Source organism: Drosophila elegans, unplaced genomic scaffold, assembly GCF_018152505.1.
Source record: "Drosophila elegans isolate 14027-0461.03 unplaced genomic scaffold, ASM1815250v1 contig_397, whole genome shotgun sequence".
In the NCBI taxonomy this organism is placed as follows: Eukaryota; Metazoa; Arthropoda; class Insecta; order Diptera; family Drosophilidae; genus Drosophila; species Drosophila elegans.
Window position 1 is genome coordinate 4,825,033 of NW_024545782.1, and position 25,043 is coordinate 4,850,075.

At 40.5% G+C, this 25,043-nt stretch overlaps 18 protein-coding genes across 18 annotated transcripts; 9 read left to right on the plus strand and 9 right to left on the minus strand.

Annotated features, from left to right (window-relative positions):
* The first annotated feature begins 1,740 nt into the window (after positions 1-1,740).
* On the plus strand, positions 1,741-2,135 carry LOC121467429 (histone H4). The gene has a single exon (XM_041708860.1). The coding sequence runs from the start codon at positions 1,776-1,778 to the stop codon at positions 2,085-2,087; it is 312 nt and encodes a 103-aa protein (XP_041564794.1). The 5' UTR covers positions 1,741-1,775; the 3' UTR covers positions 2,088-2,135.
* A 467-nt stretch (positions 2,136-2,602) lies between these two features.
* Positions 2,603-3,062, minus strand: LOC121467378 (histone H2A). Its single transcript, XM_041708803.1, has one exon. It carries the CDS (start codon positions 3,038-3,040, stop codon positions 2,666-2,668), a length of 375 nt encoding a protein of 124 aa, XP_041564737.1. The 5' UTR covers positions 3,041-3,062; the 3' UTR covers positions 2,603-2,665.
* A 198-nt stretch (positions 3,063-3,260) lies between these two features.
* LOC121467379 (histone H2B) lies at positions 3,261-3,680 on the plus strand. The gene has a single exon (XM_041708804.1). It carries the CDS (start codon positions 3,261-3,263, stop codon positions 3,630-3,632), a length of 372 nt encoding a protein of 123 aa, XP_041564738.1. The 3' UTR covers positions 3,633-3,680.
* A 392-nt stretch (positions 3,681-4,072) lies between these two features.
* Positions 4,073-4,930, minus strand: LOC108134559 (histone H1-like). Its single transcript, XM_017254911.2, has one exon. The coding sequence runs from the start codon at positions 4,909-4,911 to the stop codon at positions 4,162-4,164; it is 750 nt and encodes a 249-aa protein (XP_017110400.1). The 5' UTR covers positions 4,912-4,930; the 3' UTR covers positions 4,073-4,161.
* Positions 4,931-7,167: 2,237 nt separating this feature from the next.
* On the plus strand, positions 7,168-7,587 carry LOC121467440 (histone H4). The gene has a single exon (XM_041708871.1). It carries the CDS (start codon positions 7,228-7,230, stop codon positions 7,537-7,539), a length of 312 nt encoding a protein of 103 aa, XP_041564805.1. The 5' UTR covers positions 7,168-7,227; the 3' UTR covers positions 7,540-7,587.
* A 550-nt stretch (positions 7,588-8,137) lies between these two features.
* LOC121467437 (histone H2A-like) lies at positions 8,138-8,598 on the minus strand. Its single transcript, XM_041708868.1, has one exon. It carries the CDS (start codon positions 8,574-8,576, stop codon positions 8,202-8,204), a length of 375 nt encoding a protein of 124 aa, XP_041564802.1. The 5' UTR covers positions 8,577-8,598; the 3' UTR covers positions 8,138-8,201.
* A 198-nt stretch (positions 8,599-8,796) lies between these two features.
* LOC121467438 (histone H2B) lies at positions 8,797-9,216 on the plus strand. The gene has a single exon (XM_041708869.1). The coding sequence runs from the start codon at positions 8,797-8,799 to the stop codon at positions 9,166-9,168; it is 372 nt and encodes a 123-aa protein (XP_041564803.1). The 3' UTR covers positions 9,169-9,216.
* Positions 9,217-9,626: 410 nt separating this feature from the next.
* LOC121467436 (histone H1-like) lies at positions 9,627-10,464 on the minus strand. The gene has a single exon (XM_041708867.1). It carries the CDS (start codon positions 10,445-10,447, stop codon positions 9,698-9,700), a length of 750 nt encoding a protein of 249 aa, XP_041564801.1. The 5' UTR covers positions 10,448-10,464; the 3' UTR covers positions 9,627-9,697.
* A 2,227-nt stretch (positions 10,465-12,691) lies between these two features.
* On the plus strand, positions 12,692-13,109 carry LOC121467439 (histone H4). The gene has a single exon (XM_041708870.1). The coding sequence runs from the start codon at positions 12,750-12,752 to the stop codon at positions 13,059-13,061; it is 312 nt and encodes a 103-aa protein (XP_041564804.1). The 5' UTR covers positions 12,692-12,749; the 3' UTR covers positions 13,062-13,109.
* A 466-nt stretch (positions 13,110-13,575) lies between these two features.
* On the minus strand, positions 13,576-14,151 carry LOC121467388 (histone H2A). Its single transcript, XM_041708814.1, has one exon. It carries the CDS (start codon positions 14,012-14,014, stop codon positions 13,640-13,642), a length of 375 nt encoding a protein of 124 aa, XP_041564748.1. The 5' UTR covers positions 14,015-14,151; the 3' UTR covers positions 13,576-13,639.
* A 24-nt stretch (positions 14,152-14,175) lies between these two features.
* Positions 14,176-14,653, plus strand: LOC121467389 (histone H2B). Its single transcript, XM_041708815.1, has one exon. The coding sequence runs from the start codon at positions 14,234-14,236 to the stop codon at positions 14,603-14,605; it is 372 nt and encodes a 123-aa protein (XP_041564749.1). The 5' UTR covers positions 14,176-14,233; the 3' UTR covers positions 14,606-14,653.
* Positions 14,654-15,045: 392 nt separating this feature from the next.
* On the minus strand, positions 15,046-15,903 carry LOC121467387 (histone H1-like). Its single transcript, XM_041708813.1, has one exon. The coding sequence runs from the start codon at positions 15,882-15,884 to the stop codon at positions 15,135-15,137; it is 750 nt and encodes a 249-aa protein (XP_041564747.1). The 5' UTR covers positions 15,885-15,903; the 3' UTR covers positions 15,046-15,134.
* A 2,222-nt stretch (positions 15,904-18,125) lies between these two features.
* Positions 18,126-18,543, plus strand: LOC121467409 (histone H4). The gene has a single exon (XM_041708841.1). It carries the CDS (start codon positions 18,184-18,186, stop codon positions 18,493-18,495), a length of 312 nt encoding a protein of 103 aa, XP_041564775.1. The 5' UTR covers positions 18,126-18,183; the 3' UTR covers positions 18,496-18,543.
* A 467-nt stretch (positions 18,544-19,010) lies between these two features.
* LOC121467406 (histone H2A) lies at positions 19,011-19,458 on the minus strand. The gene has a single exon (XM_041708838.1). It carries the CDS (start codon positions 19,446-19,448, stop codon positions 19,074-19,076), a length of 375 nt encoding a protein of 124 aa, XP_041564772.1. The 5' UTR covers positions 19,449-19,458; the 3' UTR covers positions 19,011-19,073.
* Positions 19,459-19,668: 210 nt separating this feature from the next.
* LOC121467407 (histone H2B) lies at positions 19,669-20,088 on the plus strand. Its single transcript, XM_041708839.1, has one exon. The coding sequence runs from the start codon at positions 19,669-19,671 to the stop codon at positions 20,038-20,040; it is 372 nt and encodes a 123-aa protein (XP_041564773.1). The 3' UTR covers positions 20,041-20,088.
* A 392-nt stretch (positions 20,089-20,480) lies between these two features.
* LOC121467405 (histone H1-like) lies at positions 20,481-21,333 on the minus strand. The gene has a single exon (XM_041708837.1). The coding sequence runs from the start codon at positions 21,317-21,319 to the stop codon at positions 20,570-20,572; it is 750 nt and encodes a 249-aa protein (XP_041564771.1). The 5' UTR covers positions 21,320-21,333; the 3' UTR covers positions 20,481-20,569.
* Positions 21,334-23,584: 2,251 nt separating this feature from the next.
* LOC121467408 (histone H4) lies at positions 23,585-24,002 on the plus strand. Its single transcript, XM_041708840.1, has one exon. It carries the CDS (start codon positions 23,643-23,645, stop codon positions 23,952-23,954), a length of 312 nt encoding a protein of 103 aa, XP_041564774.1. The 5' UTR covers positions 23,585-23,642; the 3' UTR covers positions 23,955-24,002.
* Positions 24,003-24,461: 459 nt separating this feature from the next.
* On the minus strand, positions 24,462-25,029 carry LOC121467381 (histone H2A). Its single transcript, XM_041708806.1, has one exon. The coding sequence runs from the start codon at positions 24,897-24,899 to the stop codon at positions 24,525-24,527; it is 375 nt and encodes a 124-aa protein (XP_041564740.1). The 5' UTR covers positions 24,900-25,029; the 3' UTR covers positions 24,462-24,524.
* Positions 25,030-25,043: the final 14 nt, after the last annotated feature.

Consider the following 25,043-nt stretch of genomic DNA (forward strand, 5'->3'; position numbering starts at 1 on the left):
TATTTTTAAATTTCATAGTTATTTGTGATTTTCTTAAGCAAATTATTTGTTTGCTTTAGTCGATTACATTTTTCAGATGTTTTTATTTGTAGTTTGTCCAAAAGAGGCTTATTTGTGCCTCATATATGAATCAAGTTAAAGTCACATTGAAGATTATGTAAAAAAAATTTTAATTTTATTATATTGTTATTCTTTTTTATTTTATTTATTAAATTACGTATTCGTTAACGTTGCGAAGCTATATTCAGCAAGTGTTTAACATTTTTTCGATTTTTTTGATGACGTTTAAAAGTGCAATAAAGTTCGTGCTTGTCCCATATAACCTTGCCCCTTGTATAATCCCACCAATTACCAACCGAAATAAAAAACACAAAATCTATCTTTTTTAATACATTTGATGTTTTATTAAATAAATATAGGATTCAAAATCGTTGCTAAGTTATTTTTAGAGTGATTTAAACAGTTTTTTGATTTTTCTATAACATTTGAGTGGTTTGTGCCTGTTCCACACAACTTTGCTCCCTATAAAAATCACACTATATTCAAGCCGAAATAAAAATATAAACTTGGTTTCGTTCAACAAATTGTTGTCTTTGTTTAATAAATAAATAATTTATAAACGTTGCAAAGTTATTTTCCGAATGTGTTTTTCAGTTTTTCAATTTTTTAACGACGTTTGAATGTTTAATATAGTTCGTGTTTGTCCCATACAACCGTACCCCTTGTAAAAATCCCACCAAGTACAGACCGAAATAAAAATGTGATCTGTTTTAATATATTTATTGACTCATTAAATAAACAAAGAATTTTAGAGTGATTTTAAAAGTTTTTAATTTTTTAATGACGTTTGAATGTTTATTATAGTTCGTGCTTATCACATACAATCGTAACGCCATTTGAAACTACCACACCTTCACAACGAATCATTAACTGAAATAAAAAACGAACATAATACATATTTATGAATTAAAAATAAAAAAGCTTGTAAAATAAAAATAAATATCTCATTGAATGTATTTTGTGGTCCTGAAAAGGACCGATTTGTATAAAATATGGTAGCGCAATGGTGGCCAGTTGATGCAGTCTCAACTTAAGCCCGCTCGCCGCGAATGCGACGGGCCAACTGGATGTCCTTGGGCATGATCGTCACACGCTTGGCATGAATGGCACACAAGTTGGTATCTTCAAAGAGGCCGACCAGATAGGCTTCGCTGGCTTCCTGAAGAGCCATCACCGCCGAGCTCTGGAATCTCAAGTCAGTCTTAAAATCCTGAGCGATTTCACGCACTAGACGCTGGAAAGGCAGTTTGCGGATCAGCAGTTCGGTACTCTTCTGGTAGCGACGGATCTCACGCAGGGCCACAGTGCCGGGGCGATAGCGATGTGGCTTCTTCACGCCTCCGGTGGCTGGGGCGCTCTTGCGAGCGGCCTTAGTAGCCAGTTGTTTGCGTGGCGCCTTGCCACCAGTCGATTTGCGAGCGGTTTGCTTGGTACGAGCCATTATTGATTTGGATGTTCACTACTGTTCACTTCACGTCTAAAAAACACAATAAACGTTCGGCGCGATCGCTACCTACTTATATAGCAAAAGTGGAGGGTTGGAAAGAGAGAGGAGCAGACGCCATTTCATTTGGCGAGCCAAGAGCGAGGCGAACATATTGTTCGCACTCGCTCGGGTTTCTTGGGTTTTTGGTATAAATAGGGGCACGCCGAAAAATTGAAATTAGTTCGTCAGTGACTTTCGTGCAGTGTGTTTATATAGAAAAGAGTGAATAATGACTGGTCGCGGAAAAGGAGGCAAAGGCTTGGGAAAAGGTGGCGCCAAACGTCATCGCAAAGTGCTGCGTGATAACATCCAGGGTATCACGAAGCCAGCTATCCGCCGTTTGGCTCGTCGTGGCGGTGTGAAGCGCATTTCTGGACTCATTTACGAGGAAACACGTGGTGTTCTGAAGGTGTTCCTGGAGAACGTAATCCGCGATGCCGTCACCTACACCGAACACGCCAAGAGGAAGACTGTCACAGCCATGGATGTTGTGTACGCCCTGAAGAGACAAGGCCGCACCCTGTACGGTTTCGGCGGTTAAAAAAACAGTACAGCTTGTACTTCATTCAACAATCGGTCCTTTTCAGGACCACCATTAAGTTTTCGAGAGGAGACAAATTTTCAAAACATTTTAGAATTTCTGCTTTTGTTAGCTGAGAATTCAAAAGTAGGTAAATATTCTTCGCGGCCGTTCGGCAGTTGCTAATTCAGGTAGAGAAATGTGCGGCAAAGCAACCACTCGCTTTGTTCAAGATAAAGCTAGCTCCTAAATGTATTTTGTGCAGACTGTACTGCTTCAGATGCAGGCTAACCGGATTGCTAATCCGTCAGATAACGTTCTGTCATAAATTCGTATTAGTCCCAAGCATCTTAGAATTTTGAAGTGAAAAGAAACTCGGTAATATCGCAGTAAATTATTATGTTCGCTGCAAACAATTTTTTTTAACCGAAATATGAACGTTCTTTCAAAATACCCATTTTATTAAAAATACTTTTGCCTTAGTCCTCGCTCTATTTGAAAATCTTTACAATTCTTTGGTAAAAACGTGGTCGTCCTGAAAAGGACGGTTGGGTTTGTTTTTATGTACAAGTATGTAGTTGGCTCTGCTTTTGGAACGTTTAAGCCTTCTTCTCGGTCTTCTTGGGCAACAGAACAGCCTGGATGTTGGGCAAAACTCCACCTTGGGCAATGGTGACGCCGGAGAGTAGCTTGTTCAACTCCTCGTCGTTGCGAATGGCCAGCTGCAGATGACGCGGGATTATCCTAGTCTTCTTGTTGTCACGAGCAGCATTGCCAGCCAACTCGAGTACTTCAGCGGCCAGATATTCCATCACGGCAGCCAGGTAAACTGGAGCGCCGGCACCAACACGCTCGGCATAGTTGCCCTTGCGGAGCAGACGGTGAATACGGCCTACTGGAAACTGAAGACCGGCACGATTGGAGCGGGACTTTGCCTTTCCCTTCACTTTGCCACCTTTTCCACGACCAGACATTTTGATTTGTTTCACTTAGTTCACTTAACACACAGAGAACGAATGCTAGTAAACATATGGAAGCCACATATTTATACTTTTTCGTCTGCTTGTGCGTTCAGTTAGGGGTAGTTTCCTTAGGCCTGAAAAGATTGCTCGAAAAAAAGTATAAACATGAACGCGTTTTCGCTCCGTTATGATCAGTGAATTGTGTTTGTGAAATCATAAGTGAATATAAATAATGCCGCCGAAAACCAGTGGAAAGGCAGCCAAGAAGGCTGGCAAGGCTCAGAAGAACATCACCAAGACCGACAAGAAGAAGAAGCGCAAGAGGAAGGAGAGCTATGCCATCTACATTTACAAGGTCCTGAAACAGGTCCACCCTGACACCGGCATTTCGTCGAAGGCGATGAGCATCATGAACAGCTTTGTGAATGATATCTTCGAGCGTATTGCTGCCGAGGCTTCTCGTCTGGCTCACTACAACAAGCGCTCAACAATCACCAGTCGGGAAATCCAAACTGCTGTCCGTCTGCTCCTGCCCGGAGAGTTGGCCAAGCACGCTGTCAGTGAGGGAACCAAGGCTGTCACCAAGTACACCAGCTCCAAGTAAATATCTCTTGCTGCGTATGCGGAGAAAGAACCAAAACGGCCCTTTTCAGGGCCACAAAATATATTACCAAAAGAAACTACATTTTCAATATACCATTTGTCCTAAATATGTAACGATAAAATTAGTCTTTGTTTTTATATTTTAAAAATTAGGGATATATACCTAAGCTACGCTATATAATTTATAATTATTATTATATTATTCTTATGCATGGAAAAGGGCATGCCAAGAAGAAATCGCCTCAACCTAGATTGCACTGCGTTGCTAACTTTTGGTCAGCAATATTAAATTAAATTTAAAGATGTTACCAGCAGCACAATTTGTCAATTAAAAAAATATTAAATTTGTATAAATTAATTGATTTATAAGCTTAATGACTATAATTTGAATGTTTTTGAATTGAAAGTTTTTTTCTCTTGTTAACGAATGTTGTAGCCCTGAAAAGGGCTTGTTTAAACAAATTTCAGATTTGAAAATCTAAAATTGCGATTTTGAGCGCGGACTGGTACAGATACTGTACTTTTCCAGTTTACTTCTTAGCAGCCGTAGTCTTTGCTTTCGGCTTCTTAGCGGTAGCAGGAGCAGCTGCTTTCTTTATCACCTTTTTGGGCTTAGCTGACGCCGCTGGTTTGGCCTTGGGTGCTTTGGCCACCTTCGGTTTCGCTGCGGTAGTTTTGGCCTTTGTTGCTGCTGGTTTTGCCTTCACGGTTCCAGTTTTCTTGGCATCCTTGGCTTTTGCCTTCTCGGTTTTCTTTTTCTCGGCGGTCTTTTTGGTGGCCACAGCCTTCTTAGCTTTGGGCTTCTTGTCAGCAGCTCCGGCAGCTTTCTTGGCGGTGACACCGGTCTTCTTAACGGCTACCTTCTTGCTTTTGACCTTTTTATCAACAGACGCAACTTTTGGCTTGGGATCCTTCTTGGCCGAGGCTGACAGTTTAAATGAACCAGACGCACCCTTTCCCTTTGTTTGGATCAGCTTTCCATTGACCACGGCCGATTTCAAGTACTTCTTGATGAATGGAGCCAGTTTTTGGGCATCGCATTTGTATGTGGCAGTGATATATTTCTTAATTGCCAGAAGCGAAGAGCCGCCACGTTCCTTCAAGTTCTTGATTGAAGCGTCCACCATTTGCTGAGTTGGCGGGTGCGATGGTGGTGCAGTCGGCTTCTTTGCCTTTGTGGCAGCAGATCCAGTTGCCTTTTTGGCAGCCACCTTTTTCTCAACTGGCGCTGGTGGGGCAGCCACTGGGGACGCGGACGTTGCAACTGCAGAATCAGACATCTTTGTTCACTCGAAAACACTTTTTTGTTTAGAAAATGGCGCGCGCGCTTGCCGGCGACCTCCTTCATTCGGATGAGAATCGAGGAGGAGAGCACTTTAACTATGGGTCTGACACCAGTCATTTGCTGTGCAAATGTTTACTTGAAGTGCAAACTTATTTTCCTGTATTTAGAGTTTAAAAACTTTATTAAAAACAAAGTATTTATTTTTTCACATTCTTAAATAATCCATAAAGTTCTTAGCATTTTTTAAATTTTAATATTTGGTTTTGGCAACCTTTTATAGCTGAATGAACTTGACCATTGACATTTGTAACATGAGCAATTTTTTTTAAAACCTATTTTAAAATAAGAAATCTAACAATTACTTGTACAATTGTCAATTAAAAATGAAATTTAAACTTTTTTCTTTAAGAAACACTGAAAATATACTTACTTTTCATTAAAAAAGTTATTTTATTACTTGTTTTAAGTTGAGCCTAGGCTACATAAAAAGTTGGCTTTCAAGGGAGAAGCAGCCATAGTTTTCGGAATGAAAAAAATATAAATATTTTTAAATTTCATAGTTATTTGTGATTTTCTTAAGCAAATTATTTGTTTGCTTTAGTCGATTACATTTTTCAGATGTTTTTATTTGTAGTTTGTCCAAAAGAGGCTTATTTGTGCCTCATATATGAATCAAGTTAAAGTCACATTGAAGATTATGTCAAAAAAAATTGAAATTTTATTATATTGTTATTCTTTTTTATTTTATTTATTAAATTACGTATTCGTTAACGTTGCGAAGCTATATTCAGCAAGTGTTTAACATTTTTTCGATTTTTTTGATGACGTTTAAAAGTGCAATAAAGTTCGTGCTTGTCCCATATAACCTTGCCCCTTGTATAATCCCACCAATTACCAACCGAAATAAAAAACACAAAATCTATCTTTTTTAATACATTTGATGTTTTATTAAATAAATATAGGATTCAAAAACGTTGCTAAGTTATTTTTAGAGTGATTTAAACAGTTTTTTGATTTTTCTATAACATTTGAGTGGTTTGTGCCTGTTCCACACAACTTTGCTCCCTATAAAAATCACACTATATTCAAGCCGAAATAAAAATATAAACTTGGTTTCGTTCAACAAATTGTTGTCTTTGTTTAATAAATAAATAATTTATAAACGTTGCAAAGTTATTTTCCGAATGTGTTTTTCAGTTTCTCAATTTTTTAACGACGTTTGAATGTTTAATATAGTTCGTGTTTGTCCCATACAACCGTACCCCTTGTAAAAATCCCACCAAGTACAGACCGAAATAAAAATGTGATCTGTTTTAATATATTTATTGACTCATTAAATAAACAAAGAATTTTAGAGTGATTTTAAAAGTTTTTTTAATGACGTTTGAATGCTTATTATAGTTCGTGCTTTGCACATACAATCGTAACGCCATTTGAAACTACCACACCTTCACAACGAATCATTAACTGAAATAAAAAACGAACATAATACATATTTATGAATTAAAAATAAAAAAGCTTGTAAAATAAAAATAAATATCTCATTGAATGTATTTTGTGGTCCTGAAAAGGACCGATTTGTATAAAATATGGTAGCGCAATGGTGGCCAGTTGATGCAGTCTCAACTTAAGCACGCTCGCCGCGAATGCGACGGGCCAACTGGATGTCCTTGGGCATGATCGTCACACGCTTGGCATGAATGGCACACAAGTTGGTATCTTCAAAGAGGCCGACCAGATAGGCTTCGCTGGCTTCCTGAAGAGCCATCACCGCCGAGCTCTGGAATCTCAAGTCAGTCTTAAAATCCTGAGCGATTTCACGCACTAGACGCTGGAAAGGCAGTTTGCGTATCAGCAGTTCGGTACTCTTCTGGTAGCGACGGATCTCACGCAGGGCCACAGTGCCGGGGCGATAGCGATGTGGCTTCTTCACGCCTCCGGTGGCTGGGGCGCTCTTGCGAGCGGCCTTAGTAGCCAGTTGTTTGCGTGGCGCCTTGCCTCCAGTCGATTTGCGAGCGGTTTGCTTGGTACGAGCCATTATTGATATGGATGTTCACTACTGTTCACTTCACGTCTAAAAACACAATAAACGTTCGGCGCGATCGCTACCTACTTATATAGCAAAAGTGGAGGGTTGGAAAGAGAGAGGAGCAGACGCCATTTCATTTGGCGAGCCAAGAGCGAGGCGAACATATCGTTCGCACTCGCTCGGGTTTCTTGGGTTTTTGGTATAAATAGGGGCACGCCGAAAAATTGAAATTAGTTCGTCAGTGACTTTCGTGCAGTGTGTTTATATAGAAAAGAGTGAATAATGACTGGTCGCGGTAAAGGAGGCAAAGGCTTGGGAAAAGGTGGCGCCAAACGTCATCGCAAAGTGCTGCGTGATAACATCCAGGGTATCACGAAGCCAGCTATCCGCCGTTTGGCTCGTCGTGGCGGTGTGAAGCGCATTTCTGGACTCATTTACGAGGAAACACGTGGTGTTTTGAAGGTGTTCCTGGAGAACGTAATCCGCGATGCCGTCACCTACACCGAACACGCCAAGAGGAAGACTGTCACAGCCATGGATGTTGTGTACGCCCTGAAGAGACAAGGCCGCACCCTGTACGGTTTCGGCGGTTAAAAAAACAGTACAGCTTGTACTTCATTCAACAATCGGTCCTTTTCAGGACCACCATTAAGTTTTCGAGAGGAGACAAATTTTCAAAACATTTTAGAATTTCTGCTTTTGTTAGCTGAGAATTCCAAAGTAGGTAAATATTCTTCGCGGCCGTTCGGCAGTTACTAATTCAGGTAGAGAAATGTGCGGCAAAGCAACCACTCGCTTTGTTCAAGATAAAGCTAGCTCCTAAATGTATTTTGTGCAGACTGTACTGCTTCAGATGCAGGCTAACCGGATTGCTAATCCGTCAGATAGCGTTCTGTCATAAATTCGTATTAGTCCCAAGCATCTTAGAATTTTGAAGTGAAAAGAAACTCGGTAATATCGCAGTAAATTATTATGTTCGCTGCAAACAATTTTTTTTACCCGAAATATGAACGTTCTTTCAAAATACCCATTTTATTAAAAATACTTTTGCCTCTATTTGAAAATCTTTACAAATTTTTGGAAAAAAAGGGGCCCCCCTAAAAGGAGGTGGGGTTTTTTTTTTTTTAAAAAATGTAGTGGCTCTCGCTCTATTTGAAAATCTTTACAAATCTTTGGTAAAAACGTGGTCGTCCTGAAAAGGACGGTTGGGTTTGTTTTTATGTACAAGTATGTAGTTGGCTCTGCTTTTGGAACGTTTAAGCCTTCTTCTCGGTTTTCTTGGGCAACAGAACAGCCTGGATGTTGGGCAAAACTCCACCTTGGGCAATGGTGACGCCGGAGAGCAGCTTGTTCAACTCCTCGTCGTTGCGAATGGCCAGCTGCAGATGACGCGGGATTATCCTAGTCTTCTTGTTGTCACGAGCAGCATTGCCAGCCAACTCGAGTACTTCAGCGGCCAGATATTCCATCACGGCAGCCATGTAAACTGGAGCGCCGGCACCAACACGCTCGGCATAGTTGCCCTTGCGGAGCAGACGGTGAATACGACCTACTGGAAACTGAAGACCGGCACGATTGGAGCGGGACTTTGCCTTTCCCTTCACTTTGCCACCTTTTCCACGACCAGACATTTTGATTTGTTTCACTTAGTTCACTTAACACACAGAGAACGAATGCTAGTAAACATATGGAAGCCACATATTTATACTTTTTCGTCTGCTTGTGCGTTCAGTTAGGGGTAGTTTCCTTAGGCCTGAAAAGATTGCTCGAAAAAAAGTATAAACATGAACGCGTTTTCGCTCCGTTATGATCAGTGAATTGTGTTTGTGAAATCATAAGTGAATATAAATAATGCCGCCGAAAACCAGTGGAAAGGCAGCCAAGAAGGCTGGCAAGGCTCAGAAGAACATCACCAAGACCGACAAGAAGAAGAAGCGCAAGAGGAAGGAGAGCTATGCCATCTACATTTACAAGGTCCTGAAACAGGTCCACCCTGACACCGGCATTTCGTCGAAGGCGATGAGCATCATGAACAGCTTTGTGAATGATATCTTCGAGCGTATTGCTGCCGAGGCTTCTCGTCTGGCTCACTACAACAAGCGCTCAACAATCACCAGTCGGGAAATCCAAACTGCTGTCCGTCTGCTCCTGCCCGGAGAGTTGGCCAAGCACGCTGTCAGTGAGGGAACCAAGGCTGTCACCAAGTACACCAGCTCCAAGTAAATATCTCTTGCTGCGTATGCGGAGAAAGAACCAAAACGGCCCTTTTCAGGGCCACAAAATATATTACCAAAAGAAACTACATTTTCAATATACCATTTGTCCTAAATATGTAACGATAAAATTAGTCTTTGTTTTTATATTTTAAAAATTAGGGATATATACCTAAGCTACGCTATATAATTTATAATTATTATTATATTATTCTTATGCATGGAAAAGGGCATGCCAAGAAGAAATCGCCTCAACCTAGATTGCACTGCGTTGCTAACTTTTGGTCAGCAATATTAAATTAAATTTAAAGATGTTACCAGCAGCACAATTTGTCAATTAAAAAAATATTAAATTTGTATAAATTAATTGATTTATAAGCTTAATGACTATAATTTGAATGTTTTTGAATTGAAAGTTTTTTTCTCTTGTTAACGAATGTTGTAGCCCTGAAAAGGGCTTGTTTAAACAAATTTCAGATTTGAAAATCTAAAATTGCGATTTTGAGCGCGGACTGCTACAGATACTGTACTTTTCCAGTTTACTTCTTAGCAGCCGTAGTCTTTGCTTTCGGCTTCTTAGCGGTAGCAGGAGCAGCTGCTTTCTTTATCACCTTTTTGGGCTTAGCTGACGCCGCTGGTTTGGCCTTGGGTGCTTTGGCCACCTTCGGTTTCGCTGCGGTAGTTTTGGCCTTTGTTGCTGCTGGTTTTGCCTTCACGGTTCCAGTTTTCTTGGCATCCTTGGCTTTTGCCTTCTCGGTTTTCTTTTTCTCGGCGGTCTTTTTGGTGGCCACAGCCTTCTTAGCTTTGGGCTTCTTGTCAGCAGCTCCGGCAGCTTTCTTGGCGGTGACACCGGTCTTCTTAACGGCTACCTTCTTGCTTTTGACCTTTTTATCAACAGACGCAACTTTTGGCTTGGGATCCTTCTTGGCCGAGGCCGACAGTTTAAATGAACCAGACGCACCCTTTCCCTTTGTTTGGATCAGCTTTCCATTGACCACGGCCGATTTCAAGTACTTCTTGATGAATGGAGCCAGTTTTTGGGCATCGCATTTGTATGTGGCAGTGATATATTTCTTAATTGCCAGAAGCGAAGAGCCGCCACGTTCCTTCAAGTTCTTGATTGAAGCGTCCACCATTTGCTGAGTTGGCGGGTGCGATGGTGGTGCAGTCGGCTTCTTTGCCTTTGTGGCAGCAGATCCAGTTGCCTTTTTGGCAGCCACCTTTTTCTCAACTGGCGCTGGTGGGGCAGCCACTGGGGACGCGGACGTTGCAACTGCAGAATCAGACATCTTTGTTCACTCGAAAACACTTTTTGTTTAGAAAATGGCGCGCGCGCTTGCCGCCGACCTCCTTCATTCGGATGAGAATCGAGGAGGAGAGCACTTTAACTATGGGTCTGACACCAGTCATTTGCTGTGCAAATGTTTACTTGAAGTGCAAACTTATTTTCCTGTATTTAGAGTTTAAAAACTTTATTAAAAACAAAGTATTTATTTTTTCACATTCTTAAATAATCCATAAAGTTCTTAGCATTTTTTAAATTTTAATATTTGGTTTTGGCAACCTTTTATAGCTGAATGAACTTGACCATTGACATTTGTAACATGAGCAATTTTTTTTAAAACCTATTTTAAAATAAGAAATCTAACAATTACTTATACAATTGTCAATTAAAAATGAAATTTAAACTTTTTTCTTTAAGAAACACTGAAAATATACTTACTTTTCATTAAAAAAGTTATTTTATTACTTGTTTTAAGTTGAGCCTAGGCTACATAAAAAGTTGGCTTTCAAGGGAGAAGCAGCCATAGTTTTCGGAATGAAAAAATATAAATATTTTTAAATTTCATAGTTATTTGTGATTTTCTTAAGCAAATTATTTGTTTGCTTTAGTCGATTACATTTTTCAGATGTTTTTATTTGTAGTTTGTCCAAAAGAGGCTTATTTGTGCCTCATATATGAATCAAGTTAAAGTCACATTGAAGATTATGTCAAAAAAAATTGAAATTTTATTATATTGTTATTCTTTTTTATTTTATTTATTAAATTACGTATTCGTTAACGTTGCGAAGCTATATTCAGCAAGTGTTTAACATTTTTTCGATTTTTTTGATGACGTTTAAAAGTGCAATAAAGTTCGTGCTTGTCCCATATAACCTTGCCCCTTGTATAATCCCACCAATTACCAACCGAAATAAAAAACACAAAATCTATCTTTTTTAATACATTTGATGTTTTATTAAATAAATATAGGATTCAAAAACGTTGCTAAGTTATTTTTAGAGTGATTTAAACAGTTTTTTGATTTTTCTATAACATTTGAGTGGTTTGTGCCTGTTCCACACAACTTTGCTCCCTATAAAAATCACACTATATTCAAGCCGAAATAAAAATATAAACTTGGTTTCGTTCAACAAATTGTTGTCTTTGTTTAATAAATAAATAATTTATAAACGTTGCAAAGTTATTTTCCGAATGTGTTTTTCAGTTTTTCAATTTTTTAACGACGTTTGAATGTTTAATACAGTTCGTGTTTGTCCCATACAACCGTACCCCTTGTAAAAATCCCACCAAGTACAGACCGAAATAAAAATGTGATCTGTTTTAATATATTTATTGACTCATTAAATAAACAAAGAATTTTAGAGTGATTTTAAAAGTTTTTTAATGACGTTTGAATGCTTATTATAGTTCGTGCTTTGCACATACAATCGTAACGCCATTTGAAACTACCACACCTTCACAACGAATCATTAACTGAAATAAAAAACGAACATAATACATATTTATGAATTAAAAATAAAAAAGCTTGTAAAATAAAAATAAATATCTCATTGAATGTATTTTGTGGTCCTGAAAAGGACCGATTTGTATAAAATATGGTAGCGCAATGGTGGCCAGTTGATGCAGTCTCAACTTAAGCACGCTCGCCGCGAATGCGACGGGCCAACTGGATGTCCTTGGGCATGATCGTCACACGCTTGGCATGAATGGCACACAAGTTGGTATCTTCAAAGAGGCCGACCAGATAGGCTTCGCTGGCTTCCTGAAGAGCCATCACCGCCGAGCTCTGGAATCTCAAGTCAGTCTTAAAATCCTGAGCGATTTCACGCACTAGACGCTGGAAAGGCAGTTTGCGGATCAGCAGTTCGGTACTCTTCTGGTAGCGACGGATCTCACGCAGGGCCACAGTGCCGGGGCGATAGCGATGTGGCTTCTTCACGCCTCCGGTGGCTGGGGCGCTCTTGCGAGCGGCCTTAGTAGCCAGTTGTTTGCGTGGCGCCTTGCCACCAGTCGATTTGCGAGCGGTTTGCTTGGTACGAGCCATAATTGATTTGGATGTTCACTCTTCACCGTAAAAAAAATAAACGTTCGGCGCGATCGCTACCTACTTATATAGCAAAAGTGGAGGGTTGGAAAGAGAGAGGAGCAGACGCCATTTCATTTGGCGAGCCAAGAGCGAGGCGAACATATCGTTCGCACTCGCTCGGGTTTCTTGGGTTTTTGGTATAAATAGGGGCACGCCGAAAAATTGAAATTAGTTCGTCAGTGACTTTCGTGCAGTGTGTTTATATAGAAAAGAGTGAATAATGACTGGTCGCGGTAAAGGAGGCAAAGGCTTGGGAAAAGGTGGCGCCAAACGTCATCGCAAAGTGCTGCGTGATAACATCCAGGGTATCACGAAGCCAGCTATCCGCCGTTTGGCTCGTCGTGGCGGTGTGAAGCGCATTTCTGGACTCATTTACGAGGAAACACGTGGTGTTCTGAAGGTGTTCCTGGAGAACGTAATCCGCGATGCCGTCACCTACACCGAACACGCCAAGAGGAAGACTGTCACAGCCATGGATGTTGTGTACGCCCTGAAGAGACAAGGCCGCACCCTGTACGGTTTCGGCGGTTAAAAAAACAGTACAGCTTGTACTTCATTCAACAATCGGTCCTTTTCAGGACCACCATTAAGTTTTCGAGAGGAGACAAATTTTCAAAACATTTTAGAATTTCTGCTTTTGTTAGCTGAAAATTCCAAAGTAGGTAAATATTCTTCGCGGCCGTTCGGCAGTTGCTAATTCAGGTAGAGAAATGTGCGGCAAAGCAACCACTCGCTTTGTTCAAGATAAAGCTAGCTCCTAAATGTATTTTGTGCAGACTGTACTGCTTCAGATGCAGGCTAACCGGATTGCTAATCCGTCAGATAGCGTTCTGTCATAAATTCGTATTAGTCCCAAGCATCTTAGAATTTTGAAGTGAAAAGAAACTCGGTAATATCGCAGTAAATTATTATGTTCGCTGCAAACAATTTTTTTTACCCGAAATATGAACGTTCTTTCAAAATACCCATTTTATTAAAAATACTTTTGCCTTAGTCCTCGCTCTATTTGAAAATCGTTACAAATCTTTGGTAAAAACGTGGTCGTCCTGAAAAGGACGGTTGGGTTTGTTTTTATGTACAAGTATGTAGTTGGCTCTGCTTTTGGAACGTTTAAGCCTTCTTCTCGGTTTTCTTGGGCAACAGAACAGCCTGGATGTTGGGCAAAACTCCACCTTGGGCAATGGTGACGCCGGAGAGCAGCTTGTTCAACTCCTCGTCGTTGCGAATGGCCAGCTGCAGATGACGCGGGATTATCCTAGTCTTCTTGTTGTCACGAGCAGCATTGCCAGCCAACTCGAGTACTTCAGCGGCCAGATATTCCATCACGGCAGCCAGGTAAACTGGAGCGCCGGCACCAACACGCTCGGCATAGTTGCCCTTGCGGAGCAGACGGTGAATACGGCCTACTGGAAACTGAAGACCGGCACGATTGGAGCGGGACTTTGCCTTTCCCTTCACTTTGCCACCTTTTCCACGACCAGACATTTTGATTTGTTTCACTTAGTTCACTTAACACACAGAGAACGAATGCTAGTAAACATATGGAAGCCACATATTTATACTTTTTCGTCTGCTTGTGCGTTCAGTTAGGGGTAGTTTCCTTAGGCCTGAAAAGATTGCTCGAAAAAAGTATAAACATGAACGCGTTTTCGCTCCGTTATGATCAGTGAATTGTGTTTGTGAAATCATAAGTGAATATAAATAATGCCGCCGAAAACCAGTGGAAAGGCAGCCAAGAAGGCTGGCAAGGCTCAGAAGAACATCACCAAGACCGACAAGAAGAAGAAGCGCAAGAGGAAGGAGAGCTATGCCATCTACATTTACAAGGTCCTGAAACAGGTCCACCCTGACACCGGCATTTCGTCGAAGGCGATGAGCATCATGAACAGCTTTGTGAATGATATCTTCGAGCGTATTGCTGCCGAGGCTTCTCGTCTGGCTCACTACAACAAGCGCTCAACAATCACCAGTCGGGAAATCCAAACTGCTGTCCGTCTGCTCCTGCCCGGAGAGTTGGCCAAGCACGCTGTCAGTGAGGGAACCAAGGCTGTCACCAAGTACACCAGCTCCAAGTAAATATCTCTTGCTGCGTATGCGGAGAAAGAACCAAAACGGCCCTTTTCAGGGCCACAAAATATATTACCAAAAGAAACTACATTTTCAATATACCATTTGTCCTAAATATGTAACGATAAAATTAGTCTTTGTTTTTATATTTTAAAAATTAGGGATATATACCTAAGCTACGCTATATAATTTATAATTATTATTATATTATTCTTATGCATGGAAAAGGGCATGCCAAGAAGAAATCGCCTCAACCTAGATTGCACTGCGTTGCTAACTTTTGGTCAGCAATATTAAATTAAATTTAAAGATGTTACCAGCAGCACAATTTGTCAATTAAAAAAATATTAAATTTGTATAAATTAATTGATTTATAAGCTTAATGACTATAATTTGAATGTTTTTGAATTGAAAGTTTTTTTCTCTTGTTAACGAATGTTGTAGCCCTGAAAAGGGCTTGTTTAAACAAATTTCAGATTTGAAAATCTAAAATTGCGATTTTGAGCGCGGACTGGTACAGATACTGTACTTTTCCAGTTTACTTCTTAGCAGCCGTAGTCTTTGCTTTCGGCTTCTTAGCGGTAGCAGGAGCAGCTGCTTTCTTTATCACCTTTTTGGGCTTAGCTGACGCCGCTGGTTTGGCCTTGGGTGCTTTGGCCACCTTCGGTTTCGCTGCGGTAGTTTTGGCCTTTGTTGCTGCTGGTTTTGCCTTCACGGTTCCAGTTTTCTTGGCATCCTTGGCTTTTGCCTTCTCGGTTTTCTTTTTCTCGGCGGTCTTTTTGGTGGCCACAGCCTTTTTAGCTTTGGGCTTCTTGTCAGCAGCTCCGGCAGCTTTCTTGGCGGTGACACCGGTCTTCTTAACGGCTACCTTCTTGCTTTTGACCTTTTTATCAACAGACGCAACTTTTGGCTTGGGATCCTTCTTGGCCGAGGCTGACAGTTTAAATGAACCAGACGCACCCTTTCCCTTTGTTTGGATCAGCTTTCCATTGACCACGGCCGATTTCAAGTACTTCTTGATGAATGGAGCCAGTTTTTGGGCATCGCATTTGTATGTGGCAGTGATATATTTCTTAATTGCCAGAAGCGAAGAGCCGCCACGTTCCTTCAAGTTCTTGATTGAAGCGTCCACCATTTGCTGAGTTGGCGGGTGCGATGGTGGTGCAGTCGGCTTCTTTGCCTTTGTGGCAGCAGATCCAGTTGCCTTTTTGGCAGCCACCTTTTTCTCAACTGGCGCTGGTGGGGCAGCCACTGGGGACGCGGACGTTGCAACTGCAGAATCAGACATCTTTGTTCACTCGAAAACACTTTTTTGTTTAGAAAATGGCGCGCGCGCTTGCCGCCGACCTCCTTCATTCGGATGAGAATCGAGGAGGAGAGCACTTTAACTATGGGTCTGACACCAGTCATTTGCTGTGCAAATGTTTACTTGAAGTGCAAACTTATTTTCCTGTATTTAGAGTTTAAAAACTTTATTAAAAACAAAGTATTTATTTTTTCACATTCTTAAATAATCCATAAAGTTCTTAGCATTTTTTAAATTTTAATATTTGGTTTTGGCAACCTTTTATAGCTGAATGAACTTGACCATTGACATTTGTAACATGAGCAATTTTTTTTAAAACCTATTTTAAAATAAGAAATCTAACAATTACTTGTACAATTGTCAATTAAAAATGAAATTTAAACTTTTTTCTTTAAGAAACACTGAAAATATACTTACTTTTCATTAAAAAAGTTATTTTATTACTTGTTTTAAGTTGAGCCTAGGCTACATAAAAAGTTGGCTTTCAAGGGAGAAGCAGCCATAGTTTTCGGAATGAAAAAAATATAAATATTTTTAAATTTCATAGTTATTTGTGATTTTCTTAAGCAAATTATTTGTTTGCTTTAGTCGATTACATTTTTCAGATGTTTTTATTTGTAGTTTGTCCAAAAGAGGCTTATTTGTGCCTCATATATGAATCAAGTTAAAGTCACATTGAAGATTATGTCAAAAAAAATTGAAATTTTATTATATTGTTATTCTTTTTTATTTTATTTATTAAATTACGTATTCGTTAACGTTGCGAAGCTATATTCAGCAAGTGTTTAACATTTTTTCGATTTTTTTGATGACGTTTAAAAGTGCAATAAAGTTCGTGCTTGTCCCATATAACCTTGCCCCTTGTATAATCCCACCAATTACCAACCGAAATAAAAAACACAAAATCTATCTTTTTTAATACATTTGATGTTTTATTAAATAAATATAGGATTCAAAAACGTTGCTAAGTTATTTTTAGAGTGATTTAAACAGTTTTTTGATTTTTCTATAACATTTGAGTGGTTTGTGCCTGTTCCACACAACTTTGCTCCCTATAAAAATCACACTATATTCAAGCCGAAATAAAAATATAAACTTGGTTTCGTTCAACAAATTGTTGTCTTTGTTTAATAAATAAATAATTTATAAACGTTGCAAAGTTATTTTCCGAATGTGTTTTTCAGTTTTTCAATTTTTTAACGACGTTTGAATGTTTAATACAGTTCGTGTTTGTCCCATACAACCGTACCCCTTGTAAAAATCCCACCAAGTACAGACCGAAATAAAAATGTGATCTGTTTTAATATATTTATTGACTCATTAAATAAACAAAGAATTTTAGAGTGATTTTAAAAGTTTTTTAATGACGTTTGAATGCTTATTATAGTTCGTGCTTTGCACATACAATCGTAACGCCATTTGAAACTACCACACCTTCACAACGAATCATTAACTGAAATAAAAAACGAACATAATACATATTTATGAATTAAAAATAAAAAAGCTTGTAAAATAAAAATAAATATCTCATTGAATGTATTTTGTGGTCCTGAAAAGGACCGATTTGTATAAAATATGGTAGCGCAATGGTGGCCAGTTGATGCAGTCTCAACTTAAGCACGCTCGCCGCGAATGCGACGGGCCAACTGGATGTCCTTGGGCATGATCGTCACACGCTTGGCATGAATGGCACACAAGTTGGTATCTTCAAAGAGGCCGACCAGATAGGCTTCGCTGGCTTCCTGAAGAGCCATCACCGCCGAGCTCTGGAATCTCAAGTCAGTCTTAAAATCCTGAGCGATTTCACGCACTAGACGCTGGAAAGGCAGTTTGCGGATCAGCAGTTCGGTACTCTTCTGGTAGCGACGGATCTCACGCAGGGCCACAGTGCCGGGGCGATAGCGATGTGGCTTCTTCACGCCTCCGGTGGCTGGGGCGCTCTTGCGAGCGGCCTTAGTAGCCAGTTGTTTGCGTGGCGCCTTGCCACCAGTCGATTTGCGAGCGGTTTGCTTGGTACGAGCCATAATTGATTTGGATGTTCACTCTTGAAAACACAATAACGTTCGGCGCGATCGCTACCTACTTATATAGCAAAAGTGGAGGGTTGGAAAGAGAGAGGAGCAGACGCCATTTCATTTGGCGAGCCAAGAGCGAGGCGAACATATCGTTCGCACTCGCTCGGGTTTCTTGGGTTTTTGGTATAAATAGGGGCACGCCGAAAAATTGAAATTAGTTCGTCAGTGACTTTCGTGCAGTGTGTTTATATAGAAAAGAGTGAATAATGACTGGTCGCGGTAAAGGAGGCAAAGGCTTGGGAAAAGGTGGCGCCAAACGTCATCGCAAAGTGCTGCGTGATAACATCCAGGGTATCACGAAGCCAGCTATCCGCCGTTTGGCTCGTCGTGGCGGTGTGAAGCGCATTTCTGGACTCATTTACGAGGAAACACGTGGTGTTCTGAAGGTGTTCCTGGAGAACGTAATCCGCGATGCCGTCACCTACACCGAACACGCCAAGAGGAAGACTGTCACAGCCATGGATGTTGTGTACGCCCTGAAGAGACAAGGCCGCACCCTGTACGGTTTCGGCGGTTAAAAAAACAGTACAGCTTGTACTTCATTCAACAATCGGTCCTTTTCAGGACCACCATTAAGTTTTCGAGAGGAGACAAATTTTCAAAACATTTTAGAATTTCTGCTTTTGTTAGCTGAGAATTCCAAAGTAGGTAAATATTCTTCGCGGCCGTTCGGCAGTTGCTAATTCAGGTAGAGAAATGTGCGGCAAAGCAACCACTCGCTTTGTTCAAGATAAAGCTAGCTCCTAAATGTATTTTGTGCAGACTGTACTGCTTCAGATGCAGGCTAACCGGATTGCTAATCCGTCAGATAGCGTTCTGTCATAAATTCGTATTAGTCCCAAGCATCTTAGAATTTTGAAGTGAAAAGAAACTCGGTAATATCGCAGTAAATTATTATGTTCGCTGCAAACAATTTTTTTTACCCGAAATATGAACGTTCTTTCAAAATACCCATTTTATTAAAAATACTTTTGCCTTAGTCCTCGCTCTATTTGAAAATCGTTACAAATCTTTGGTAAAAACGTGGTCGTCCTGAAAAGGACGGTTGGGTTTGTTTTTATGTACAAGTATGTAGTTGGCTCTGCTTTTGGAACGTTTAAGCCTTCTTCTCGGTCTTCTTGGGCAACAGAACAGCCTGGATGTTGGGCAAAACTCCACCTTGGGCAATGGTGACGCCGGAGAGTAGCTTGTTCAACTCCTCGTCGTTGCGAATGGCCAGCTGCAGATGACGCGGGATTATCCTAGTCTTCTTGTTGTCACGAGCAGCATTGCCAGCCAACTCGAGTACTTCAGCGGCCAGATATTCCATCACGGCAGCCAGGTAAACTGGAGCGCCGGCACCAACACGCTCGGCATAGTTGCCCTTGCGGAGCAGACGGTGAATACGGCCTACTGGAAACTGAAGACCGGCACGATTGGAGCGGGACTTTGCCTTTCCCTTCACTTTGCCACCTTTTCCACGACCAGACATTTTGATTTATTTCACTTAGTTCACTTAACACACAGAGAACGAATGCTAGTAAACATATGGAAGCCACATATTTATACTTTTTCGTCTGCTTGTGCGTTCAGTTAGGGGTAGTTTCCTTAGGCCTGAAAAGATTGCTCGAAAAAAAGTATAAACATGAACGCGTTTTCGCTCCGTTATGATCAGTGAATTGTGTTTGTGAAATCATAAGTGAATATAAATAATGCCGCCGAAAACCAGTGGAAAGGCAGCCAAGAAGGCTGGCAAGGCTCAGAAGAACATCACCAAGACCGACAAGAAGAAGAAGCGCAAGAGGAAGGAGAGCTATGCCATCTACATTTACAAGGTCCTGAAACAGGTCCACCCTGACACCGGCATTTCGTCGAAGGCGATGAGCATCATGAACAGCTTTGTGAATGATATCTTCGAGCGTATTGCTGCCGAGGCTTCTCGTCTGGCTCACTACAACAAGCGCTCAACAATCACCAGTCGGGAAATCCAAACTGCTGTCCGTCTGCTCCTGCCCGGAGAGTTGGCCAAGCACGCTGTCAGTGAGGGAACCAAGGCTGTCACCAAGTACACCAGCTCCAAGTAAATATCTCTTGCTGCGTATGCGGAGAAAGAACCAAAACGGCCCTTTTCAGGGCCACAAAATATATTACCAAAAGAAACTACATTTTCAATATACCATTTGTCCTAAATATGTAACGATAAAATTAGTCTTTGTTTTTATATTTTAAAAATTAGGGATATATACCTAAGCTACGCTATATAATTTATAATTATTATTATATTATTCTTATGCATGGAAAAGGGCATGCCAAGAAGAAATCGCCTCAACCTAGATTGCACTGCGTTGCTAACTTTTGGTCAGCAATATTAAATTAAATTTAAAGATGTTACCAGCAGCACAATTTGTCAATTAAAAAAATATTAAATTTGTATAAATTAATTGATTTATAAGCTTAATGACTATAATTTGAATGTTTTTGAATTGAAAGTTTTTTTCTCTTGTTAACGAATGTTGTAGCCCTGAAAAGGGCTTGTTTAAACAAATTTCAGATTTGAAAATCTAAAATTGCGATTTTGAGCGCGGACTGGTACAGATACTGTACTTTTCCAGTTTACTTCTTAGCAGCCGTAGTCTTTGCTTTCGGCTTCTTAGCGGTAGCAGGAGCAGCTGCTTTCTTTATCACCTTTTTGGGCTTAGCTGACGCCGCTGGTTTGGCCTTGGGTGCTTTGGCCACCTTCGGTTTCGCTGCGGTAGTTTTGGCCTTTGTTGCTGCTGGTTTTGCCTTCACGGTTCCAGTTTTCTTGGCATCCTTGGCTTTTGCCTTCTCGGTTTTCTTTTTCTCGGCGGTCTTTTTGGTGGCCACAGCCTTCTTAGCTTTGGGCTTCTTGTCAGCAGCTCCGGCAGCTTTCTTGGCGGTGACACCGGTCTTCTTAACGGCTACCTTCTTGCTTTTGACCTTTTTATCAACAGACGCAACTTTTGGCTTGGGATCCTTCTTGGCCGAGGCTGACAGTTTAAATGAACCAGACGCACCCTTTCCCTTTGTTTGGATCAGCTTTCCATTGACCACGGCCGATTTCAAGTACTTCTTGATGAATGGAGCCAGTTTTTGGGCATCGCATTTGTATGTGGCAGTGATATATTTCTTAATTGCCAGAAGCGAAGAGCCGCCACGTTCCTTCAAGTTCTTAATTGAAGCGTCCACCATTTGCTGAGTTGGCGGGTGCGATGGTGGTGCAGTCGGCTTCTTTGCCTTTGTGGCAGCAGATCCAGTTACCTTTTTGGCAGCCACCTTTTTCTCAACTGGCGCTGGTGGAGCAGCCACTGGGGACGCGGACGTTGCAACTGCAGAATCAGACATCTTTGTTCACTCGAAAACACTTTTTTGTTTAGAAAATGGCGCGCGCGCTTGCCGCCGACCTCCTTCATTCGGATGAGAATCGAGGAGGAGAGCACTTTAACTATGGGTCTGACACCAGTCATTTGCTGTGCAAATGTTTACTTGAAGTGCAAACTTATTTTCCTGTATTTAGAGTTTAAAAACTTTATTAAAAACAAAGTATTTATTTTTTCACATTCTTAAATAATCCATAAAGTTCTTAGCATTTTTTAAATTTTAATATTTGGTTTTGGCAACCTTTTATAGCTGAATGAACTTGACCATTGACATTTGTAACATGAGCAATTTTTTTTAAAACCTATTTTAAAATAAGAAATCTAACAATTACTTGTACAATTGTCAATTAAAAATGAAATTTAAACTTTTTTCTTTAAGAAACACTGAAAATATACTTACTTTTCATTAAAAAAGTTATTTTATTACTTGTTTTAAGTTGAGCCTAGGCTACATAAAAAGTTGGCTTTCAAGGGAGAAGCAGCCATAGTTTTCGGAATGAAAAAAATATAAATATTTTTAAATTTCATAGTTATTTGTGATTTTCTTAAGCAAATTATTTGTTTGCTTTAGTCGATTACATTTTTCAGATGTTTTTATTTGTAGTTTGTCCAAAAGAGGCTTATTTGTGCCTCATATATGAATCAAGTTAAAGTCACATTGAAGATTATGTCAAAAAAAATTTAAATTTTATTATATTGTTATTCTTTTTTATTTTATTTATTAAATTACGTATTCGTTAACGTTGCGAAGCTATATTCAGCAAGTGTTTAACATTTTTTCGATTTTTTTGATGACGTTTAAAAGTGCAATAAAGTTCGTGCTTGTCCCATATAACCTTGCCCCTTGTATAATCCCACCAATTACCAAACGAAATAAAAAACACAAAATCTATCTTTTTTAATACATTTGATGTTTTATTAAATAAATATAGGATTCAAAATCGTTGCTAAGTTATTTTTAGAGTGATTTAAACAGTTTTTTGATTTTTCTATAACATTTGAGTGGTTTGTGCCTGTTCCACACAACTTTGCTCCCTATAAAAATCACACTATATTCAAGCCGAAATAAAAATATAAACTTGGTTTCGTTCAACAAATTGTTGTCTTTGTTTAATAAATAAATAATTTATAAACGTTGCAAAGTTATTTTCCGAATGTGTTTTTCAGTTTTTCAATTTTTTAACGACGTTTGAATGTTTAATATAGTTCGTGTTTGTCCCATACAACCGTACCCCTTGTAAAAATCCCACCAAGTACAGACCGAAATAAAAATGTGATCTGTTTTAATATATTTATTGACTCATTAAATAAACAAAGAATTTTAGAGTGATTTTAAAAGTTTTTAATTTTTTAATGACGTTTGAATGTTTATTATAGTTCGTGCTTTGCACATACAATCGTAACGCCATTTGAAACTACCACACCTTCACAACGAATCATTAACTGAAATAAAAAACGAACATAATACATATTTATGAATTAAAAATAAAAAAAGCTTGTAAAATAAAAATAAATATCTCATTGAATGTATTTTGTGGTCCTGAAAAGGACCGATTTGTATAAAATATGGTAGCGCAATGGTGGCCAGTTGATGCAGTCTCAACTTAAGCACGCTCGCCGCGAATGCGACGGGCCAACTGGATGTCCTTGGGCATGATCGTCACACGCTTGGCATGAATGGCACACAAGTTGGTATCTTCAAAGAGGCCGACCAGATAGGCTTCGCTGGCTTCCTGAAGAGCCATCACCGCCGAGCTCTGGAATCTCAAGTCAGTCTTAAAATCCTGAGCGATTTCACGCACTAGACGCTGGAAAGGCAGTTTGCGGATCAGCAGTTCGGTACTCTTCTGGTAGCGACGGATCTCACGCAGGGCCACAGTGCCGGGGCGATAGCGATGTGGCTTCTTCACGCCTCCGGTGGCTGGGGCGCTCTTGCGAGCGGCCTTAGTAGCCAGTTGTTTGCGTGGCGCCTTGCCACCAGTCGATTTGCGAGCGGTTTGCTTGGTACGAGCCATAATTGATTTGGATGTTCACTACTGTTCACTTCACGTCTAAAAACACAATAAACGTTCGGCGCGATCGCTACCTACTTATATAGCAAAAGTGGAGGGTTGGAAAGAGAGAGGAGCAGACGCCATTTCATTTGGCGAGCCAAGAGCGAGGCGAACATATCGTTCGCACTCGCTCGGGTTTCTTGGGTTTTTGGTATAAATAGGGGCACGCCGAAAAATTGAAATTAGTTCGTCAGTGACTTTCGTGCAGTGTGTTTATATAGAAAAGAGTGAATAATGACTGGTCGCGGTAAAGGAGGCAAAGGCTTGGGAAAAGGTGGCGCCAAACGTCATCGCAAAGTGCTGCGTGATAACATCCAGGGTATCACGAAGCCAGCTATCCGCCGTTTGGCTCGTCGTGGCGGTGTGAAGCGCATTTCTGGACTCATTTACGAGGAAACACGTGGTGTTCTGAAGGTGTTCCTGGAGAACGTAATCCGCGATGCCGTCACCTACACCGAACACGCCAAGAGGAAGACTGTCACAGCCATGGATGTTGTGTACGCCCTGAAGAGACAAGGCCGCACCCTGTACGGTTTCGGCGGTTAAAAAAACAGTACAGCTTGTACTTCATTCAACAATCGGTCCTTTTCAGGACCACCATTAAGTTTTCGAGAGGAGACAAATTTTCAAAACATTTTAGAATTTCTGCTTTTGTTAGCTGAGAATTCCAAAGTAGGTAAATATTCTTCGCGGCCGTTCGGCAGTTGCTAATTCAGGTAGAGAAATGTGCGGCAAAGCAACCACTCGCTTTGTTCAAGATAAAGCTAGCTCCTAAATGTATTTTGTGCAGACTGTACTGCTTCAGATGCAGGCTAACCGGATTGCTAATCCGTCAGATAGCGTTCTGTCATAAATTCGTATTAGTCCCAAGCATCTTAGAATTTTGAAGTGAAAAGAAACTCGGTAATATCGCAGTAAATTATTATGTTCGCTGCAAACAATTTTTTTTACCCGAAATATGAACGTTCTTTCAAAATACCCATTTTATTAAAAATACTTTTGCTCGCTCTATTTGAAAATCTTTACAATTCTTTGGTAAAAACGTGGTCGTCCTGAAAAGGACGGTTGGGTTTGTTTTTATGTACAAGTATGTAGTTGGCTCTGCTTTTGGAACGTTTAAGCCTTCTTCTCGGTCTTCTTGGGCAACAGAACAGCCTGGATGTTGGGCAAAACTCCACCTTGGGCAATGGTGACGCCGGAGAGTAGCTTGTTCAACTCCTCGTCGTTGCGAATGGCCAGCTGCAGATGACGCGGGATTATCCTAGTCTTCTTGTTGTCACGAGCAGCATTGCCAGCCAACTCGAGTACTTCAGCGGCCAGATATTCCATCACGGCAGCCAGGTAAACTGGAGCGCCGGCACCAACACGCTCGGCATAGTTGCCCTTGCGGAGCAGACGGTGAATACGGCCTACTGGAAACTGAAGACCGGCACGATTGGAGCGGGACTTTGCCTTTCCCTTCACTTTGCCACCTTTTCCACGACCAGACATTTTGATTTATTTCACTTAGTTCACTTAACACACAGAGAACGAATGCTAGTAAACATATGGAAGCCACATATTTATACTTTTTCGTCTGCTTGTGCGTTCAGTTAGGGGTAGTTTCCTTAGGCCTGAAAAGATTGCTCGAAAAAA

Excerpts from the sequence above, each read along its gene's own strand:
- LOC121467437 (XM_041708868.1), bottom strand. The coding sequence starts at position 8,576 with ATGTCTGGTCGTGGAAAAGGTGGCAAAGTGAAGGGAAAGGCAAAGTCC.
- LOC121467408 (XM_041708840.1), top strand. The coding sequence starts at position 23,643 with ATGACTGGTCGCGGTAAAGGAGGCAAAGGCTTGGGAAAAGGTGGCGCC.
- LOC121467407 (XM_041708839.1), top strand. The coding sequence starts at position 19,669 with ATGCCGCCGAAAACCAGTGGAAAGGCAGCCAAGAAGGCTGGCAAGGCT.
- LOC121467439 (XM_041708870.1), top strand. The coding sequence starts at position 12,750 with ATGACTGGTCGCGGTAAAGGAGGCAAAGGCTTGGGAAAAGGTGGCGCC.
- LOC121467405 (XM_041708837.1), bottom strand. The coding sequence starts at position 21,319 with ATGTCTGATTCTGCAGTTGCAACGTCCGCGTCCCCAGTGGCTGCTCCA.
- LOC108134559 (XM_017254911.2), bottom strand. The coding sequence starts at position 4,911 with ATGTCTGATTCTGCAGTTGCAACGTCCGCGTCCCCAGTGGCTGCCCCA.
- LOC121467389 (XM_041708815.1), top strand. The coding sequence starts at position 14,234 with ATGCCGCCGAAAACCAGTGGAAAGGCAGCCAAGAAGGCTGGCAAGGCT.
- LOC121467429 (XM_041708860.1), top strand. The coding sequence starts at position 1,776 with ATGACTGGTCGCGGAAAAGGAGGCAAAGGCTTGGGAAAAGGTGGCGCC.
- LOC121467406 (XM_041708838.1), bottom strand. The coding sequence starts at position 19,448 with ATGTCTGGTCGTGGAAAAGGTGGCAAAGTGAAGGGAAAGGCAAAGTCC.
- LOC121467436 (XM_041708867.1), bottom strand. The coding sequence starts at position 10,447 with ATGTCTGATTCTGCAGTTGCAACGTCCGCGTCCCCAGTGGCTGCCCCA.
- LOC121467381 (XM_041708806.1), bottom strand. The coding sequence starts at position 24,899 with ATGTCTGGTCGTGGAAAAGGTGGCAAAGTGAAGGGAAAGGCAAAGTCC.
- LOC121467438 (XM_041708869.1), top strand. The coding sequence starts at position 8,797 with ATGCCGCCGAAAACCAGTGGAAAGGCAGCCAAGAAGGCTGGCAAGGCT.
- LOC121467409 (XM_041708841.1), top strand. The coding sequence starts at position 18,184 with ATGACTGGTCGCGGTAAAGGAGGCAAAGGCTTGGGAAAAGGTGGCGCC.
- LOC121467379 (XM_041708804.1), top strand. The coding sequence starts at position 3,261 with ATGCCGCCGAAAACCAGTGGAAAGGCAGCCAAGAAGGCTGGCAAGGCT.
- LOC121467387 (XM_041708813.1), bottom strand. The coding sequence starts at position 15,884 with ATGTCTGATTCTGCAGTTGCAACGTCCGCGTCCCCAGTGGCTGCCCCA.
- LOC121467378 (XM_041708803.1), bottom strand. The coding sequence starts at position 3,040 with ATGTCTGGTCGTGGAAAAGGTGGCAAAGTGAAGGGAAAGGCAAAGTCC.
- LOC121467440 (XM_041708871.1), top strand. The coding sequence starts at position 7,228 with ATGACTGGTCGCGGTAAAGGAGGCAAAGGCTTGGGAAAAGGTGGCGCC.
- LOC121467388 (XM_041708814.1), bottom strand. The coding sequence starts at position 14,014 with ATGTCTGGTCGTGGAAAAGGTGGCAAAGTGAAGGGAAAGGCAAAGTCC.